This window comes from Salvia hispanica, chromosome 2, assembly GCF_029641045.1.
Source record: "Salvia hispanica isolate PSC_SH4W2 chromosome 2, Shi_PSC_v1, whole genome shotgun sequence".
In the NCBI taxonomy this organism is placed as follows: Eukaryota; Viridiplantae; Streptophyta; class Magnoliopsida; order Lamiales; family Lamiaceae; genus Salvia; species Salvia hispanica.
Window position 1 is genome coordinate 22,553,721 of NC_142693.1, and position 13,779 is coordinate 22,567,499.

The 13,779-nt window shown below is 36.3% G+C and overlaps 1 protein-coding gene and 2 long non-coding RNA genes across 3 annotated transcripts; 1 reads left to right on the top strand and 2 right to left on the bottom strand.

Annotated features, from left to right (window-relative positions):
- Positions 1-1,621: 1,621 nt before the first annotated feature.
- On the bottom strand, positions 1,622-4,392 carry LOC148931810 (uncharacterized). Its single transcript, XR_016135466.1, has 3 exons — positions 4,251-4,392; positions 2,722-3,703; positions 1,622-2,625 (listed from the first exon to the last, which is right to left on the bottom strand). It is a non-coding gene; the product is annotated as an uncharacterized LOC148931810 (long non-coding RNA).
- Positions 4,393-4,787: 395 nt separating this feature from the next.
- Positions 4,788-7,715, top strand: LOC125196779 (putative protein phosphatase 2C 38). The gene is made up of 5 exons (XM_048095438.2): positions 4,788-5,010; positions 5,632-5,914; positions 6,204-6,613; positions 6,712-6,951; positions 7,030-7,715. The coding sequence occupies exons 2-5, from the start codon at positions 5,656-5,658 to the stop codon at positions 7,462-7,464; spliced, it is 1,344 nt and encodes a 447-aa protein (XP_047951395.1). The 5' UTR covers positions 4,788-5,010; positions 5,632-5,655; the 3' UTR covers positions 7,465-7,715.
- A 210-nt stretch (positions 7,716-7,925) lies between these two features.
- On the bottom strand, positions 7,926-9,143 carry LOC125208002 (uncharacterized). The gene is made up of 3 exons (XR_016135038.1): positions 9,002-9,143; positions 8,696-8,932; positions 7,926-8,588 (listed from the first exon to the last, which is right to left on the bottom strand). It is a non-coding gene; the product is annotated as an uncharacterized LOC125208002 (long non-coding RNA).
- Between the last annotated feature and the right edge of the window lie 4,636 nt (positions 9,144-13,779).

Here is a 13,779-nt window from a genome sequence, read left to right on the forward strand (position 1 = left end):
AGAATCTCAGTTGAAATAACAAGTAACAAAACAGATGTTACCTCTCTTCAAATTATGGCAGTTGCAGGCACAGTCAATAGCCATGATCCATACCAGCTTCAAGGGGTTGGGATTAATTAATTATAGTAATTTAATTAACGTGGATTTTCTTTTGGGTTGATCAAATTAGACATAAGTAATTTTTTATAAAATTGAGTGCTTTTTTTAGAGAAAACGCAAAATAATATTAGAAAATATTCATAATTAGACAAGCAAAACAAGATTAATTCATTTTCTTACATATGACCAATTCATTTTTTCATGTTCAACTTTAAAACATAAAATATCATTAATTTAATATTTTACTTGTGTTGTGAGAGAGTGTGAATTTTCAGAAAGGGAGAAATGAAAATTGCAAATTAAAGATACTCCATTTATCAGAAAGTGGTCATAATTAGAGACACAAAACAAGATTAATTCATTTTTTTTTATTAAAAAACACAATATGATTACTTTATTTATTTATGTGTAAGTGAGAGTGAATATAAAATAAAAGGAATAGCGAGGCGGGGGAAGATAACGGCTTTTTGGTGCGAAAAATTAGAAATTCCAGATTAAGAAGGGGGCAGAGTGTAAATAAATTTGAAAGTTGGTTATGCAAATCGCGGCCAATTCAATCTCTTTCTCGATCAATCTTTTCACCGAGCAAACAATACTCTTTCCATTTCTCTACTGATTTCAGGTACGTTTCTGCATTTTTTTTTATTATAATTGCGATTGCGATTGCGATTTACTGGCATTGTTTAGTTGAAGCAACTGATTCTTGTTTTTCGCATGTGTTTTCTTTTGGATTGGAAAGTCAAGTTTTTCTTGGATAGAATATAGGTTAATTGGTGAGTTTTTGAATATTTTGGGTGTGGTTTAGAGATGAATAATGATAGAAAAGCTTTTCCCACGATCTTGTACAAGTTCCTCTACATCATCGTCTGCTTGATCGAGTACATTTGTTTCGCTATGGAATTATCTTGGTAGAGTTGTTTTTTATTGAAATAATTTTATTTTGGATGTATTGATGGAATGTAGATTGCTGGCTTAGGTGGGATAACGCATTAGGGAGAGTATGTTGTCCAGCATTTTCAAGCCGCCTGTGAACAATATTGAGTATTCGGAAACCAGGCTCGGGCGCCATCAATGGGGGGAGTTCTCTATGGCGGCTATTAAATCCGATCATGAAGTACACGGCCATAGCCAGGTTGAGTCGGGGTCAATGAGCTTGCGTCCATCAGGCCCTTGTGGTACATTCGTTGGAATCTACGACGGTCATGGTGGTGGTCCCAATGCTTCTGAGTTTATAAAAAACCATCTCTTTGAAATTGTGAAAAGTAGGTATTTTTGTTCTTGTTTAGCATTTGTATTATCTTAGGCAGAATGTGATTACTCTTGTAGATTTAGCATCTGTATTATCTTAGGCAGAATGTTACTATTCCTATTACTCTTTTAGTTCAAGTGGATATATGTTTTATGGTAATAGTTCAAGATGGTTCCAATCTACTTGAACATAATTCTAGCTAGCATTACTATTTACTAGTAGATTATTGTGAATTGGAATTCAGTCATAATTCATACACAATCTATGCTGATAGTAATGCTAATTCCGTCCTTCGTTGGTTAATCATATGATGCAGGATTAACGTCGGATCTTGGAGAAATGTCAAGCGATGTTCTTGATTTATCATTTTTGGCAGTAGATGAACAGTATATGAACTTGGTTCAGAATGAATCAGTGGCTTTACCAAATTTATTGTCTGCGGGGTCGAGCTGTTTGGTGGGCGTGGTAATAGGAGGACGGGTATACATTGCAAATGTCGGGGATTCTATGGCGGTCTTGGCGCAACTGCCTAGGCCTAAACCACCCGTCCAATTGGTCCGGGAGCAACTGGCTAGGCTCGAACGAAAGGTCCAACAGTCTAGGCAAAAACAACGCATCCCATCGATCAGGCCACCATACTCCCCACCCCTGGAGCTCAGACCAATCATCAAAACGCATCTGGATTACTATCCATATCGGCGGTCCATGCTCAAGCGACACATCCAAGCCATCCCGTTATCGACTGACCACTGCGCAAATCTGCCATATGTCCGGCGGGATTTAATGGCGCTGCATCCTCACGATCCCAGGGTTGTGGAATATGATCGCCCTAATCACATCTACCGTGTCAAGGGCATCCTTCTGGTGAGAAGTTCAATCTCAAAATCATCAAATTTGGTTACTACTTTCCTCTAGATATACACGAACGAGTTAAGTCCGCTCATGTTCATGTCATATATTCAGACTACAAGATCAATCGGCGATGTATACTTGAAGAGCTGGGAGTTCAACACACGGCCTGAATTGCCGAAAAAGTATAGGGTGAGAGAAAAGTTTGACAAGCCGATCATATTGTGTAATCCGGCCTCAGTCGACCAGGAACTTCTCCCTGAGGATAAATTCATTATATTTGCTTCTTCCGGGCTGTGGAAATACGTTTCCAACGAAGAAGCAGTTGACATGGTGATGAGTTCGTCGCGAGAGGTAAGATTGCTACACCCCACTCTTGACTTCGTTCATAATCTTATATTCTGCCCACCAACAAGTTCCTCCATTTCCTGCAGGGAATCGCAAAGAAACTGTTAAAAAAAGGATTGAAGAGACGTGCATGGCATTATCATAGTATGGATTATAGGAAGCTGAAGAAACTCGACATTGAAAAGAGGAAAGTGATCTATGACGACATCTCGGTTGTAGTTCTCTTCCTAGATCACAAATTGATCGGTGGCGGTAGATGCAACCATCTCTCCCTAAAAGCTTATGAAGCTAGCACCAGCCAGCCTGATACTGGTGTAGCTAGCACCAGCCAACCCGATAAAGGTAAAGGTAAAGCTAGCACCAGCCAGCCTGATACTGGTGAAGCCAGCACCAGCCAACTCGATACTGGTGTAGCTAGCACCAGCAAGCAACATGCTGATGGAGACAGAATCAGCAGTACCGATCGAGCTAGTAGCAGGAGCCAGCCCCTTATTGGTGAAGTAGCACCAGCCAAACCCCTACTGCCATCAGCAAGTCCAAAACCTGGCCCGGCTTCTCACGAAGAAGACACGAGACTTGAGGTCAAGGTAGTCTAAATGTTAGGAAATCACTGTTGAATTGGCATTTCACTTTCCTCAAACTTGATATAAGTACATGTTAGTGATTATACATACTGAGTGGCATATGAAAAAGGAGCATATTCTGATATAATTCTTTTCTGTAATAGTTACAACTTACTGCTCGATTAGCATATGGATTTCTGTCAATAGCACACATTGTTGGTTGATGTATTAGGCCACAGAGCACTTGTCCACCCAATATGTATTAGGTCGGCTTCATATTTCTCTAAAGCTGAAGAACCCCCAATAGTTTATAGGAGTCCAGTTTCAGGAATCACTAACTTGGAATGACCATATCGTTTTATGGAGTATAAAAAAACCAATGACCATAAGGAGAGGCAAGGTGCAACATAGAGTAATATTAGCCCAGAAGAAACAAGAGTTCCATCCCCTAGGTACAAGGGTGCAGAGAGAAAAAGAAGAGAATGAAAGATGTATTAGACATGTATGGAGTATGTATATATTGATTAGTACATCAAGATGTAAAGAAGAGCTTGCGTCTCCGGCAGCCAAAATGATAGTCATCTGTGGGGCAGCCCTGAGAGGGGAGGGGAGATAGAGGTTTATAGATTAGAAAAGCGATTTTAATACATTTGCAACTCAAAATTATATACCAATTCATTTGCTCATGATGGAATGGAAATGCAAAGAAATTGTCATTTCATTCCATTCCATCATACCAATTACCAAGAAGGGACTAAGTACTAATTAACAAATAAAAGACATAGCCACACAGTGAGTGTAACAAATAGTACAAGTAAATTTGCAAGATTGTTGACTTAAAAATACCTTAATCCTCTACAATGTAGTACTAACACATAGCACTTGAAATTATGACCTCAGTTGAACAAAACAGATGTTAGTACGTCTCTACAAATTATGGAAGTTGCAGGCACAGTCAATAGCCATGATCCATACCAGCTTCAAGACACAACAAGATCAAGGTAGTAGCAACCATGCATTGAAATTGACAACTATGAATTTTTAATACTTTATTAAGAAGAAGAAGAAGTTTAACATCAAGTTCCATTTTTGGAGTTAACATCAGAAATTGGAGCATGTAATCCAATTGAAGAGCTACTGACCTCCAAAATTCTGTGCGGAAATTCAAAGCGTCGTCGTTTAGTTCATCCATGGATAAGATATAGGGATTTCGCCGGAGAATTTGGGGATTCTGTGACGAGATTTCAGAGAGTGAAGCTGAGCTTTAGAGAATTCAATTTATTGTTAATTTCTGTTTTTTCATAACGATTTAATAATACACTATCATTATGTACTGTGGTCTTTCTCTTTTTTTTGTTAATATTCAAACAAAAATAATCCGACCATCGAATTATCATGCAAATAAATGTTAATTGATTCCTGTTATGGAATTCGTTAATTTTAAATTAATTAGTAGTAGTACTATTTGTTTTTGCAAATGATTAAATTAAATTAATTAACATAAAAAAGCAAATTATTTTATAAGAAAGTGTTCATAATTAGACAAGCAAAACAAGATTGATTCAGTTTTTCACATATTACCAATTTTAAAGATATTTATTAGAAGAGAGTGCTCATAATTAGAGACACAAAACAAATTTAATCATTTTTGTTGTTCAAATTTAAAACACAAAATATGATTACTCAATTCTTTTTTTTTAGCGGGTGAATTTAACGGCTTTCTGGTGGGAAAAGAAATTTCAGATTATGCAAACCGCTGCCAAATCTCCGCATTCCTCTCTTGATTAATCCCTTTCCCGCATGAGATTATAGCAGACAAGAAGTAGGAAGGAGGTGGATGCTCTTTCCATTTCTTTACTGAAGGGGAAAATCTTGGGAATTCGTGAAAACCTCTGATTCCAGGTGCATTTCTGCGTTTTTAGATTTTAATCTACCCTAATTCCGTGGATAAAATGTGATTCTGATCCTTGGGCTAAATGCATTGCGATTTATATTGATTAATTGAAGCAACTGATTTTTGTTTAGAGTTTAGATCGAGTTTTCTTTTGGATTGTGATGGTTTTGGGTGGAAATTCAATTGGATCGTGTTTTTCTTGGTGAGTTTTTGCATTTTGTGCGTTTGGTTGTGGGGTTAGGAGGATAATGCACTGCTGATTTTTTTTTTTTTTGTATCATTATTGATCTTACTGTTTCTTATTCTGTTTTTTTTAGGGATTGTGATTTTTTTTGGGAGGACTACATATTGGTGATTTCCTGTATTTTATGATGTGATTGTGGGATTGGGGATAGTGAATTACTTAATTAACTGTGATTGTGGGATTAGGGATTAGGTAGAGCAGTGCATTACTTAATCAGCTGGAGTAGCTGAATTTTTCTGTGTAACTATTGATCTAACTGGTTCTTGTTCTGTTTATTTTTTGGATTGTGAGGTTTTTGGAGGAAACTCGATTATATTATGTTTTTTCTTTGGATGGAATGTAGAATGCTGACTTTCTGCATTTCGTGACGTGGTTGTGGGCTTAGGGAGGATAACGCATAGGGGAGAGTATGTTTCCCAGACTTTCGAAGCCGTCTGTGGACAATGGTGAGTATTGGGAAGTGAAGCTCGGGCACCATCAATGGGGGGAGTTCTCTATGGCGGCTATTGAATCTAAGGACGTAGTGGACGGACATAGCCAGATTGAGTCGGGGTCAATGAGGTTGCATCCATCAGGCCATAATGGTACATTTGTTGGACTCTACGACGGTCATGATGGACCTGATGCTTCTGTATTTATAAAAGACCATCTGTTTGAAATTGTGAAAAGTAAGTTTGCTCTTGAATTAGCATCTGTTTTATCTTTGGCAGAATGTGATTTTCTTGTCCCTCTTGTTGTTCAAACAGATATATGTGCATATATGTTTTGTGGGAATAGTAAAAGATGGTTTGATAGTTGTGAGAATACTATTTCAGTCTTTTTTCAATGGTTTCCATCTACTTGAACTGGATTCTAGCATCACTCTTTACTGGTCAATTATTGTGATTGAGATTCAATAATACAAAATCTATGTTGATAGTACTGCTAATTCCTATGTTTTTTACTCACATGATGCAGGATTAACGTCCCGTGTTGGAGAAATGTCATGTGGTGTTCTTGATTTATCATTTTTGGCATTAGATCAACAGTATCTTCAGTTAGTTAAGAAGCATCGGGAAGCTTTGCCAACTTTATTGTCTGCGCGGTCGTGCTGTTTGGTGGGTGTCGTGATTGGAGGACGGGTATACGTTGCAACTGCCGGAGATTCTAGGGCGGTCTTAGGGCGACTGCCTAGGCCCAAAAGACGCGTCCCATTGGTCCTGAAGCGATTGGCTAGGAAAAAACGACATGTCCAAGCCATCACGTTATCGACTGACCAAAACGCAAATCTGCCATCTGTCCAGCAGGAGGTAAAAACGCTGCATCCGCGCGATCACAGTATCCTCCGATACAATGATTACTCCTGGCGTGTCAGGGACCTCATTCCGGTGAGGAATTCAGCTCAAAGTCATCAAATTTAGTTACTATATACAGAAACAAGTTAAGACTGCTCAAGTTCATGTCATCTTATCTTGTTCAATCTCAGATTACAAGATCAATCAGTGATGCTTACCTGAATAGCTCGGAGTTCATCAGACGACCGAATTTGCCAGAAAGATCTAGGGTGGGACCACCGTTTAACAAGCCGTTCATTTTGAAGGAACCGACCCTAGTCAACCATGAACTTCTCCCTGGGGATGAATTCATTATATTTGCTTCTCCTTGGCTATGGAAACACCTTAGCAATGAAGCAGCAGTTGATATGGTGAAAAATTCGTCGCGAAATGTAAGATTTCTACACCCCACCCTTGACTTCGCTCATAATCGTATACTCTGCACCAACAAGTTTCTCCATTTCCTGCAGGGAATCGCAACAAAACTGATAAAAAAAGCATTGGAGAAAGGAGCATGGAATGATCGTAGGTTGACACGTAAGGAGCTGAAGAAACTCAACATTACAGAGAGGAGATCGATGCACGATGACATCTCGGTTGTAGTTCTCTTCCTGGATCATGAATTGCTCAGAAGCGGAAAATGCAACCATCTCTCCGCAATATCTTATGAAGCTAGCAGCAGCCAGCCCCGTACTGATGGAGATAGCAGCAGTAGTACCGATGGAGATAGCGGGAGACAGCCCCAGACAGGTGAAGGTAAAGGTAAAGCTAGCATCAGCCAACTCGATAAAGGTAAAGCTATCGCCAACGAGCCCCATACTGATGGAGATAGCAGCAGCAGTACCGATGAAGCTAGAGGGATCCAGCCCCGTGCTGGTAAAGGTGGCGGGATCCATATTGGTTAAGCTAGCACCAGCCAGCCTTCTACCGCCATCAGCATGTCCAAAACCTGGCCCGGCTTCTCACGTAGACACGAGACTTGAGCTCAAGGTAGTCTGAATGTTAGGAAATCACTATTGAATTGTCATCTCTCTGTCCTCAAACTTGATAGAATAGTACATGTTAATGATTATGCCAGAAATATGCATAGCTGACTGGCATATGAAACAAAAGCATTTGTTGATATATTACTGTTCTATTATCATATGGTTTCTGTTTCTTTTGATCCATCCTTATTGATATACATTTATGCATAACTGGCACATATTATATGAAACACAGGAAATTCTGGTATAATTCTTACTGCTCTATAATCATATGGATTTTCTGATCCACCTTCTTCCAATTAAATAGAAATAGAAAATCAACTGAAATTTGAAAATAGAAGAATATGCATCAGATCACAATATTTATACTGCTCCTTCATAGTAATAAAGCAACATTGGATAAAACTGCAACATGTTTATCTTAGAAGAACCAAATACATGTCTTCCTTGCTTTAAAATTCAGCCACCAAACAGACATTTCGTTCCATTGAAGTAGTAATTAAAAATAAAAGACAGCCACACAGTGAGTGTAAAGGATTTTTGGAAAGATGATAGTTTGCGTAAAAGCAAAGATAGGTACATCTTTATCGCCAGCGTCGCTCAACAAACTCCTGTGGACGAGAACAAGTATGATGCTTGGTGGCAATGTCGGAGTGGTGTGAGTTGAGGAAGAGGCAGACCACTTGAGGGTCACCGGGCACTTTACATCGATACTTATACCCACATCTACGAGATGCTACATTCACTATTCCTCGAGCTAGACACGAGGTTACAGTGCAACCTTCCATGTGACATGCCATATTCTCTTCCGAGAGCACCTCCCAAGCCTAAGAAAAGAAAAGACTTGGATTTAATCATCTCAAGCTCAACAACAACATATATGTATAGACAGACATTAGTTGATTAGTAACATTGTGTGTTCCTAAGATCAGCAGCTCGTCTTCCTCCAGAGTCAACTGCACCGGAACTAATGCCTTGTTGGCACCTCTCATCTCTAGTACAGCTATCGACTCCCCAAAATCTCCGATTATAAGATCTTCACCCTATAAAATAGTAGTAAGTGATTTCCATGATTAAGTAGTAGTAGTAGTAGTAGTAGTAATAGTAGTATTAGTAGTAGTAGTTAAGTAAGTATTAGACGACGTCATACAACTTGGGCGAGGGTCAATGCTGTAGTTCCAGTGCAGACGGAACGATGAACCATAGAATTGGTTTCGGTTTCAGGTTTCGGAAGAATCTTGATTTCCCAGTGTTGACTGAGCTTGGGAGGGAGAAAATTCTTGACACGCTTAGCCACCATATCGCCATAACGGCCATAATGGAAGGTGGTGGACTGTTGTTTAGCCTTAGGCTGTGTAGGTTTTGTAGAATCAGCTTCATACTTCTTCTGCAATTCAATTTAATTAATAAGAGAAGTGAATATATATAGTAGTAGTAATTAAATTTAAGTAGGTACCTCCCAAACAAGTGTGGGTTTTTTTTGCCAAAGAGCGAGGCAGTCTCAATGGGCTCACACACCATTACATCATCCTCGAATGCTGGCGTTAGCGAAACCTTAAACTTCTTAGCCACCACCGGACAACTCGGTGCATAGCACGAAAACCACCCTCCCATCCTGGACCCCGGAGTATTCAATATTCAATCACCATTAATGTTATGCTATGCAAACCAATATATATAAATCGACTATGGATTAGTTACTTGCTACTGGAATTACCAATTCTTATCCACAAGACTAGTTCTAATCTCCTTTTTTTGCTTAACAGCATTTTTATTTCTATTACCTACATTTTTATTCAGATTTATGTATTTTTTATGAATGTTCTAGTACTTATTTAATTTACAGAAACTCCATAACAGTATAATTAATTACATTTTTTTGTTTCTTTTTATTAGTATTTCTCTTTATAATTAGAGAAACTACACTATAACAAAAATTTGCAAGGTATAGACAAACGGAGAAACAATTAAAAAACATTTTTACAAAACAATATACCCTAAATACACCTATACAAAGATAACTGATGATTTCTTCTTGTCACCAAAGTTATAATTCCCTCAAATTAATAATTATTGAAAAAGCAGCAAAAGCTATCGCGAAGCTTGAATCCCACAACATGGATGAATTTGCAGTATTTGAAGTTGGATTATTTGCTCGTGCATCTCCAGTACCTAGACATATTTCATAAAATTACATAAAAATTAGTTCATCAAATTATATAAATAGCTAATTAGATGGAAAATAATAAGTACTAACTTCTATCTAATATTTTTTTCAAACTCAAATTAATACGTACCTGTGATACATTCTAACGGGTTAACACGTTGTCCGCATCTCTCGGGAAGTGTTTGGGCTCTCGAGATATTAATACCCACCGATTTGACTAAATCAACGGCCAACGTTGACATGAAATTGCAAAAGCATTGTGGTAGTGATTTAACAATGTAGTCTAGTGGCTCGCAACAAGTGTGTGGAGGTTGGCTAGTATCGTTAAGGTAGCTTATGCAGAATCGAAGCTCGTCTATGCATTGTTGTTGTTGTTGTTGTTGTTGCGCTCGACTTCCAATGAATAGACAAGAAAATATAATCAAACTAAGTAGCAAATTCCCTACTTTCATCTCCATGTTTTGTTCCTTTTTATTTTTAACCCAAGGTGTGTATATAAATAGGTGAGAGTGGTTTACATTTCATGTATAGGTGGGAGTTTGGTTAGCAAACTAGGTGCATTCTAGATGCTTCATAAACTGAAATTTCAGTTCATATCGAGTAGGGGAATGAAATTTATGTATTCAATTACTTACTCATTGACTTTATATGTTATTTTAAAGTAAAAAAAATACAAGGAAAATCGTATACCGCTTGATAAAAATAGCCAAACTCGTCCTTTTAAGATATTACAAATAAATAAATTATGTGGGCCTAAATAATAGATATAGCATGTGGTCTTTTCCATTTAAATGGGCTGTAGATATTAGCCGATTGGTTAGGTTCATGGAAATCTCTTAGGCCCAAACACTTATTTAGATGAGATATCACTTCTGTTTATATCTAGTCTTTATAATAATTGAAAAAAAAATCATAATTCACAGGAAGAATTTTCAATTATCATTAGGTTAAGGTAGAAACTTTTTCTCCCATATAAATCAGGCATTGCATTTCTTTCTCTATACACACAATAATATATTTTCAGATAATATTTTGCACATATATATACAATGATAGTTGTTTTGTGTGTGAGAATTATTTTTTAAGTACAAACATGTCCTTTCCATGACCATAAATCACATAAAAATCAATTATTTAGATTTAAAAAAGTGTATATAACCCTATATATATAAGCCCAATGGGGTGTGACCAATTGCTAACTTTCTTAAGTTGCTAACTTGCTAACTCATCAATGCAATGTATTAAAAATGTCAACACATAATTTTGTTAAACTTCAATATAATGTGTTGATATTATATGTTGACATTTGATGTCACTGTGTTGACATTTTTAATACACTATATTGATGAGTTAGCAATAAAACGCACCCCTAAACCCAATATAGTCATAATTTTTACATGCATAGTTTCAAAGGCTGAACTTTATTCTAATAGTATCACTCATACTACTATAAAGTAGAATCTAACAACATTTCAACACATATATAGACACCAAATTAACCTCTGTGCAACACTTCTATTTGTGACAGTGTGTGTTAGAGAAAGAGGGTTTGACCATGCTGTAATATTGAGTTATACATACACATATACCTATACATATAGAGAGAGAGATAAAAAAAAGAGTGTGGTGATAGAAAACAAAGCACATAGTACACACACAAATAGTCTTTGCATCATATGCAACAAAACTAGTCCACAGAATAGTTGGTGTGCAAAATGAGGGAGACAAAAGGCATGTAGTAGTAGTTGTAATAAATAAGGGTGAGAGAGAGAATTTAATTTCTTATTTTGCATTTCTCATGAAATGTTATTTTCTCCACAGCTTCAAAATGTTGTAGAAAAATGTGCATCACTGCCAAACTCCAACTAGTGATAGGAAATGGAACAATGGAGAGGAACAATAAATTAAACAGGGCCTGCACATTTTGTATTTTCTAGATATAGGGAAAAATATTTCTATTTGTTTAGTCAATTCTCAAAATAAATAAATAGATGTGTTAGTTTATTATCATGTGGGCTGCTGACTCCAGATTTGAATTTTTATTTAGTGTCATTTCAAGAAATCTATTTTATGATCTAAAACAAATGATAATTATGGTTTGAATTTCTTCTTTAGGACTAATTAATTAAAACAAAGATTTGAAGTATATATACCGAAATATAGTACGGAGTATAAATTAATTTAGAGTCCAGCTGAGACAATTAAATTTTCTAAAATTAATTTATAGTTTAATTTCTCCTCTAGTTATGTTAATGCAGTAGTAATTCAAATGTTCATGTAATTAAACTTTAAATTTAACGTATTAATTAGTTGAGATCGATTTATATAATATGTATAGATTTATAAACACAGATACACTATTTTCTTAAAACTATGCAACCATTCTTCCGTCTAAAATAATTTGCTATTTATGGCACGTTGACCATGTACACGAATCCACATTCATAGAAACATAGGAATAATAATATACACATGATATGTCAATCAATCAATATATTCTAATGTGACTAAAATTGCATGGATGGAATGATGGATTCTATTCATAATTCCATCCATAAAATAGTAGTAGTTGTATGAAATAGTTTAATAAAAGTAAATTTTCATTGTATTGTATGTATTATGTTACCAAATAATTATACTAATAAATTATTAAATTGTTATGCTCCATGATGTTATTGACAGTCAGTTGGGCTTTGTTACATATATATCATAATTAATACTTCAAGGATGACTAGAAATTAGTTTTTTTTTTAAATGCACACGGAACATATAAATTTCATAAGGGGCCCATTCTCAGCATACCGGGTGGAATTTGAATTTTCTTAAATTCCAATGCCATTCTGTTACAAATTTTGTTATATTTCCGAAAATTAGAAAGTAGAGTAATAAATATTGTCAAGATTTGTTAGTGATTTCAGAGTGTTTACATATTGAGAAGTAGTATATAGCATGTGGTGGTGGTGCACATATAACAAATTAATTCATATTTTTAGAAGAAAAGAAAAAAGAAAAATGATATAGGTAGTGAGATGGGAGTATATTTATGAGTGGGGGCAGAGGAAGGTGCATGGTGTTGGCACTGTCCAATAAATGCAGACTGAATGGGGCAAAACGGATGTAAGTAAATAGTTTGCATAGGATGTAATGTCATGTCTCTTTTTCTTTTTTTTCTTTTTTTCTTTCATTTTGTGTGTATATGTGTATAGAAGGGAAGAGAAAGGAAGGGATGATTAGAAGAGAGAGAGAGAGAGAGAGAGAGAGATTGCAAATATGCAAAAAAAGAAAAAGAAAAAGAAAAAGAAATGAATTTGATTGCAGAAGGCGTCAGAGGGACAACCCGAAATAAATGCTACTTTTCCTTTTGGGTTTGGCTTCGTAAGGCGTGCTTCTGTCGGGATATCCCCCTACCCTTCAAACCGTCCCTTTCACTTCATCTTCTCTACTTCAAATCATGCACACACCCACACACACACACACACACACATACACACGTACTCTCTCTCTCTTTCCCTCTTCATATATCCAACGAGTAATACTACTACTACTATTGAATATCTATGGTGATTTTCCTTATATATGGGCTTAATTATTAACTACTGTTATCAATATTCAATTAGGTTTTTATTGTCTATAGATCATATATCTCACTAATTTTATCAATATCTATAAATTAAATCGGGATGAAGAATGCAAGTGGACATCAACCCCAATTTTTACCGTTTGAGGGTTGAAGCGAAACTAATTACACAAGAGGGTCGGCTGGATCTGAATGTCAAATTTAATAGACTTGATCGATCCCACTTGAATTCCTATCCACAATACGAATGAATCAAGTTGGGTTGATGTATGGTGGTGTGGATCGATTCGCTTCTTTTAAGGCACCATACTCAACAATTTCTCATTGGCTAGTCCCAAACAACCATATATACCTTCTCTTGAAAAGTTAGGTGCGATCATTTTAGACATAAAAATGTTTTCTTGTGTGTTAAAATATCATGTTGTAGTATTTTCTTTTTGATGAATAAGAATGATATCAAATCATCTACAATTGAACTTTTAAAAAATAT